Source organism: Wyeomyia smithii, chromosome 1 (assembly GCF_029784165.1).
Source record: "Wyeomyia smithii strain HCP4-BCI-WySm-NY-G18 chromosome 1, ASM2978416v1, whole genome shotgun sequence".
NCBI classification, from domain to species: domain Eukaryota; kingdom Metazoa; phylum Arthropoda; class Insecta; order Diptera; family Culicidae; genus Wyeomyia; species Wyeomyia smithii.
Window position 1 is genome coordinate 166361723 of NC_073694.1, and position 7638 is coordinate 166369360.

A 7638-nucleotide genomic window follows, 5' to 3' on the forward strand; every position below is an offset into this window, starting at 1 on the left:
GTTGTGGCAAAACGAGATGAAGGGTCTGCGATATTCTCTCTACCACGGATAAATTCAACCTTGTTGTTGTACGGGCTTAATCTTAACGCCCATCCATCTGCCCTGGTTAACGCTCGTTTGGAGTTTTCTCTGTATCTGTTCAAAATGAAGCTCACGCCGCGAGCGTCTGTCCGTAGTACAAAATGTCTTCCAAGAAGGAAGAAGTTAAAATGCTCAACAGCCCATACGGCACCAAGCGCTTCTCTTTGGTTCTGAGCATATTTTTTTTCTGTGATAGTTAGTGCTTTTGAGGCGAAACTTATCACTCGTCGTGTCCCATCTCTGCGCATTAGGGAAAGCGTCAGTGTAGAGAACGGTTGTATCATCCTCCGAAAAATAACCCAGTGCAACAGTACAACTTGCTATCTTGCCTTTGGTCTTCTCGAATGCCTTAGCTTGATCTGGGCCCCATTGCCATGTGTGAGCTGTCGCCACTTGCCATAATGGGTTGGTTAGGTCCGCGAAGTTTTTTATGTATGGGCTGACGAAGGATGCCAGCCCCAGGAAACTACGTAGTTCTGATGTAGTAGAGGGCTCTCGAAAGTTTCGAATGTGAGCCACCTTGACTTCGTCCACGTGGAAGCCATCCTTGTCCAACTCGTGACCCAAGAATTTGATTCGTTCTTGGTCGAATTGGCACTTGGCTGTATTCAACGTAAGGTTGTTTTCTCTTAGCACCTTGAGTACTCGAGCCACGGTCTTCCTGAGGTTTTCCAAAGTGTCAGCAAACATCAAGATGTCATCGATATACACAGTGACGTTTTCGATTCCTTCCAAAATCCGGGACATCTCTCTTTGGAAAATCTCCGGAGCACAGTTGACTCCGAACATCAACCTTGTGAAGCGATACATCCCGGTTTCAGACAGGAATGTGGTTAGTTCTCTGGATTCCTGACTCAGCTCCAGGTGGTAGTAGGCGCTCGAGAGGTCCAGTTTAGAAAAGTACTTGGCTCCGTGTAGTTTACTTTTCATTTCGTTTAATGGCTTTATTCGGGGCCCGCATATTGACGACCAAACGGAAGTCATCCCGCCCTTTCGGAACAGCCGACATTCCGCTGATCCATTCGGGAGCTGTCGTGACTTTTCGATTATTCCCTGGGCCTCCATGTCGTCGAGTCTTAGCCTTGCTGCTTCTCTGAATTCAGCGGGAACATTGAAGTAGGCGTTTCGCACCGGTGGGACGGACCTATCGATGCTAAATTTAATCTTTATTCCGGGGATCTTGGGAAACGTTCTGACTGTGTCATCAAGCTCAGAACTGTTTACGGCTTCTCCAACTTGCAGCAGCTTGAGATCACTGGCGGTTTCTCGACCCAGCAGTGATCTGCGACCTTTTGGAACAACCAAAAATTTAGCACGCACTACTGGTTTGCAGAGCCCACTGACTTCCACATTTGCCCAGAAAACCTTTGAAACAACCATTGGTTGATCGGCTGCATACGCTCTCAAATCAGGGTGCTCAAAAAAATCAACAAATTCTAAGTTTACAGAGCGAGCATCCCACTGCGGTTCCAGACACTTCCAGTCATTACCACCAATTACATTTGCATCCGCTCCCGAATCTATGAGGAATGATATTGGTTTCGATAAACCCACGCGACAATCGAATAATACATCAGTTAACGATAGTGAGTTGATTGACTGCAAATGAGAAACAAGGTGCGAATGTAAAATCAATACTCTCAAAACATGTTGGAATCTTCATCACGTCTTCGCCTTTATTTAAAAAGAAAAAGGAAACGGTCATACCTTTACGGCGTTAACGTGCTCGTCAGCACACTCTGGGAAATCGAGATTATTCAAATTCTTCTTGCGACAGGTGACGGAGAAGTGGCCGCGTTGGTTACAGGTGTTGCAGTTCTTGTATAGAGCTGGACACTCTCTTCCGTCATGCTTCAGCCGATTGCATCTGAAACAGCGATTGCGACGTCCAACCTGCGTACCACCACGGTTTGAGCGCTTGTATCGATCATAGCCGCGTCCTCGTTGCTGTGTGTTCCATTCACTTGAAGATCTCTTCGGGGTTGAGCGCTGTTGAACTGAAGCAGTCCTGACTTCCATTCTTCCATCTTCAACCGTGGGAGGACCCGCGTAAATGCCAAAAGCCTCAGCACGTGTGGCAGCCTGAACAATCAGTTGAGTATCATGGTTGTAGGTTCTAGCTGTGTTAGCAACATCTCGGTTACTCATTCCCTGAAGAATCTGCGAGCGAATGAATCTACCTTCGTCGTTTCCATACCCGCAAATACTAGCCTTTTCAACGATTCGAACATAAAATGCCACTACCGATTCGTTAGATTCCTGCTTGAGGCGGGTAAACTCTTCATGCTCGGCTGTAGTATCAACCAACGATCGCAGATATGTGCCAACATTTAGCATGAGAGCCGAATAGCAACGGGGATCTTTGAAACTTGGACACAGTTTGGCCGCAGTGACTAGGCCCTGCAGCTGGTCACCCATCATCAAATATAGTAGTTTTGCTCGGTTACCGTCACTGACGTTGTTCAGATCCACAGCGATTTCAAAATTTGATTTGAATCGGCACCATTCTACCCACAACTTGCTTGTAGGTATTCCTTGGGGAAACGGGCGAATGTCCCAGCGTACTCCTCCGGTATTGTCTGTCTTCGTACTTGGTAAATGAGCTTCCGAATCGTTTGACTGTTGACCTTGTATGCCTCTTTCGCCGAGCCACTGCTGTGCTGCAGTTACCCCTGACTGATGCTCGTGTCGTTGATCAGACATTCGATAAACTGTTTGTTCCATGCGCTCCAGCCTATCAAGCAGATTTCGGTGGGATTGCTCTGCTACTGTTTGCTGAGTACTCCGACTACCAAAATTTTCATCGTACTTTGATGACAGTTTCGAGGGACCAGGCTGAGGTTCTTGCGTCTCTTCTTCCGAATCAATATATTCCTCTTCTGAGAAATCCCCTCTGACACTGCAGTTTTCATCGGGATCAACGATCGCCCGTACATATTTTCCCCCTGGCATACTGTATGCTGTAAAAATGCCAGAGGAAGAGAAAAAAAAACATACGATCTCAGCAAAATTTTGCTAGTGCTCCGAGTTATGTTTGTCTGACATTATTATTATGGTCGTACCGAAACAGTTTTCTTTATAATGACGGTACCACCAAGCCATTTCTTTGAAATAGTCGTACCAAACCATTCCTTTCGATCCACTAATGGTCGTACCGAGCCATTCTTTTCGATCTACTAATGGTCGTACCGCACCATTTCCAGATTTTTTATTCAATGGTCGTACCGAACCATTACTCTACTTCAAAATGTTCACACCGCGTCATCAATTCGTTTCATTTTCCAATGGTCGTACCGAACCATAAATATTCAGCTTGATTTAGCTTTCATTCGAAACAACCAAACTGCACTGTAAACATCAATAATGAAATCAACTTCCTGGCTTAATTTTTTTGGATAGGATGTACGCCATTTGCAAAAAGCATGAAAAAACTAAATTTGCAAGATGGAAGGAAAAATAAACTAGCAAATCAAACTCCACACAAGCCACACTGAAATATACATTCTCCCTCTTATTTCGGTAAAGCCGCTTCAATTTGATCTTACCTCCAGAATCCAGCAGTCTTCACAATACCACACAATTATTATTTTTCGCTAATCTAAGCACTATTCATAGCAGTAGCTTGAAAATCACTACACAATCTAAAAAAACAAACAAAAATTGTCTCACAATTTTCTCACAGTCGCTCAATGCACTCGAAGTTCCTGACTGTGGGCTCTACGGCTGATTTCCCGCTGTGGCTAAAAAAAACTAGAAGGCACTCGGAAATTATTTGTTTCCTTATAGAACAGAAACAAACCTGTCACGTTCGCCATTGTGGAAACCCGCTGCGCCACGTGAGAATCAGCCCAGAACCCGCAGATAGGACTTACCCGTTCGACGATCGACAGTGAAAGAGGCCGAGTTTGGGCTCGCAGCACAATCGAGGCCCAAACCGACCGCACAACCCGAGTCAACGGGCCGAAGCATGGACAGCCGAAGAGGAACCGATCTTCACCCGAGCAGATGATGTTATCAGCCCTGTGGCTCATGTTTTATAGCAAGCGAGAGCTAACCGAGGGGTTATCCAATAGTCCGTTTTCCCATTCCCCACAACTTGTTTCCAAATTTACAAAAAAACTGAGTTATAAGCTGTACGTCTTTGGATTTCAAATCAAAAATGGTTAATTTTAAACTCCAACTTCTCAATCCCGTTTTACTTGGAGCTAGAAATTTCGAGTTGTGCCAGTGACGCACGACACCTACAATAAGGAAGGAATGTTGAAATGTAGTCTTTGCTTTGTTAGAGAGCGAGTATACCTCTGCATCCCTACAAAGACCACGGAAAGGAATTTTTGTTAGTGGGGTGGGTTTTTGATCAGGATTCACTTTGATAAGTGATATGACCATAATTTAATTGGATTAACATAACAATATAGATATGATCATATACATATAATGTGAGATTAATAAAGATGAATTCTTAAATACAATAAGAAGTACTATGGCATGTAAAAAAGATTTCGGTTGGCTGCCTTCAATAGCTGAAATATTTGAAGTTTTAACGCAGAAAACGCAAAAGATATATTAAAAATAGATTTGAAAAACATATGGTAATTATCCGTCATGTTGTGCTAAAATAGAATAGATGAACATATATTAGACATTTCAATAGAAGTTATTGTGCTACTTTCGCCGGCTGAAAACAATTATTGAAATAAGTTATTACAACGACATTGCAGCGCAACCATTGATAAAGTCATCCAAACATTGTAAATATGATCATGTATAATGTGAGATTAATAAAAATGAATTATAAAATACAACAAGAGGTATGTAATGAAGATCTCGGTTGACCACCTTTCATAGCTGAAATTTTCAAATTTTTAACGTGGAAAACGCAAAAAAAAATCGAAAAACGAATTCGAAGAACATATAAAGTGTCTGTTATATTGTGATCCCAAATAAATTGCAGAACTTTTTCTAGACTAATTCATGATATATCCATGGTTGTTGTTGTGCTCCATTCAGCGGCTGAAAACATGAATTGAAATAGGTTATTACGAAAACATTGCAGCGCTAGCACAGACGTGTCGCTCTTTTCTACGACTATTCATCGCATAAAGTCATCTAAATAGATCATCCACACTTTCACGCATCTACCACAACCGCGAACGTTATCGGCAAAAAGTGGAAAAATCGGAGGACCGTGATGCGACGATTCACAGGTTGAGCGAAACAGAAACCTTTTTACGAGACGTTTCGAATTTAAATTCATGAATAATATTTTCACAGAAAATATGGAACAGCAAATACAGTGTATCCTACCTTAGCAGTTCGTAAAATGGTAAAATGGTAAAATGGGATTGCCTAACGCGCCCGCAATAATATGAGTGGAAACTATGCATAATATGAGTGAATTATATGCGCAACTATTTTATGCACACCTCTATGGTCTAGCTTTTCTATCCGCTAACCGACGGCGCTGCGAGCGTACTTTATTCGTCGGATTTTGCGTCTCGATTAACCGACTCAAAAACAAACAACAAATTTCGAGAATAAAATGTTACTAAGCTTGCTTACAATGTCCTAGTCACTCCTTTTTCCACTGTTCCGGTAACCAGCAACTACATAACGTTGAAACTCTCTGAATTTACTAATTTTATTTTAGGGAAAACAGCATAAATTAGTTAAAATTCACGCAGAGATAAAGCACGCACAACACTCAGTGGGCCTTGTTGCCAGTCTTCTCCCATGAAAAGATCAATTGAATTTCGACAGAAAAACTAAACCTCATAAAAAAACACAGACGAAACTACAGGATACAGATTTTGGCAAAAGTTTAAACCAAATAACTGGAAAAAGTTTAAATTCTCAGCCTTCCTTGTAGATGAGGCAAATAACCCCATCTTTCCACTCCATTGCGTTTCCCAAACCTTAGCAATCAGCCGATGCAGACAACTGGCCAACTTGCCCGGGCCCATCTTGAGAAGCTCCGCTCCGATACCGTCCTTTCCAGCTGCCTTGTTCTTCTTGAGCCTTTGGATAGTATCATTAACTTCGCTTATCGATGGGGGTGGAACATCTCCGTTGCTTGCTACACCGACAGAGTCTTCTGCGTCGCTGTTCTGGTCTCCTGCCTGTACGCTATTCAGATGTTCATCGTAGTGCTGTCTCCACCTTTCGATCACCTCACGATCATACGTCAAGATATTCCCTTCTTTATCCCTGCATCCCTGATACGTTGAATCTCTGAAAGAATTTTCGTGTTTCGTGACAGCGGTACAGCTGTTGTAGCTCTTCGCACTGCTCCTCCTCGTGGCGGCGCTTTTTTCCTGGAAGAGTTGGGTTTGTTGTCTCCGTTTCTGTTTGTACCGCTCCACGTTCAGACGGGTGGCTCTCCGCAGCATTATTGCCCGCGCTGCGTTCTTTTCATCTGATATCTGCCGATATTCCTCGTCGGTACTTCGCGACCTAGGACGTTCTCCGCTACTCTGCTGATGGCTGACTTGACGGCATTCCAGCAGGCCTCTAGAGGGGCCTCTTCCAGCTCGTCCTCTTCTGGCTTCGAGAGAAAGCGCGTAATTTCCGGCGACTTCGGGTTGCTTCGGCCGCACGAAATCATACCTTGGTGGGCAACGGTAACATACGGTACCAACGGGTAACTTTTGGCGTAACTTTACCATCACTAGGTAGCGGTCCGAGTCGATGTTAGCGCCCCGATGTGCTTTGACGTCGATCATGTCTGAAATGGGCCGACCATCTATCAAAACGTGGTCGATTTGAGTTTCCATTTGATTAGGTGATCTACAGGTGTACCGATGTTGGAGGCAATGCTGGAAAAAGGAGCTACGTATGGCCATGTTCTTGGAGGCGGCGAAGTCAATTGGTCTTAGGTCATTTTCATTTGCCAACAGGTGTACGCTGAATCGTCCAAATACCGATCTAAATTCCTCCTCCTGATTGACCTGAGCGTTGTTATCCCCGACGACAATCTTAACATCATGTTCTGGGTAGCGATCGTATTCACGTTCCAACTGCGCGTAGAATTCTTCTTTGTCGTCATCAGTTCTTCCGAGGTGAGGGCTGTGCTCGTCTATAATGCTCATGTTAAAGAATCGGTACTTGATTTTTAACATGCACATTCTGGGGTTAACCGGCCACCACCCAATTACCCGCTTCTGCATCTCACCCATCACTATAAAAGCTGTGCCCAGCTCATGTGTGTCACCACAACTCTGGTAGATGGTCTGTCCATTCCTATACGTACGCACCGTCGTCCCTTTCCAGCATACCTCCTGCAGCGCTACGATGTTGAATTTGCGGTTTTTTCAATTATTCGGAAAGTATACGGGTACTTCCTAGAAAATTGAGAGAACGGCAGTTTCATGTTCCGAGTATCCAATCGTTAGTCCGTTTCCGTCGCTTGGGTCTTTGCCGATTATTCTGGTTCGAATTTTCTGCTATAGCGTTCGTTGCTTTTGTTTTTCGCGGTGCGGGCTTGCAAGGTCCACGACCAATCCCACTTTCTCGCAGGAGGACCGACGTAGTGCTACTGTTCTGAGTCCCGAACACATA

At 44.0% G+C, this 7638-nt stretch overlaps 1 protein-coding gene across 1 annotated transcript; it reads right to left on the minus strand.

The window, feature by feature from the left end:
- Positions 1-5043: 5043 nt before the first annotated feature.
- Positions 5044-7169, minus strand: LOC129717335 (uncharacterized). Its single transcript, XM_055667205.1, has 2 exons — positions 5997-7169; positions 5044-5094 (listed from the first exon to the last, which is right to left on the minus strand). Exons 1-2 carry the CDS (start codon positions 7167-7169, stop codon positions 5044-5046), a joined length of 1224 nt encoding a protein of 407 aa, XP_055523180.1.
- Between the last annotated feature and the right edge of the window lie 469 nt (positions 7170-7638).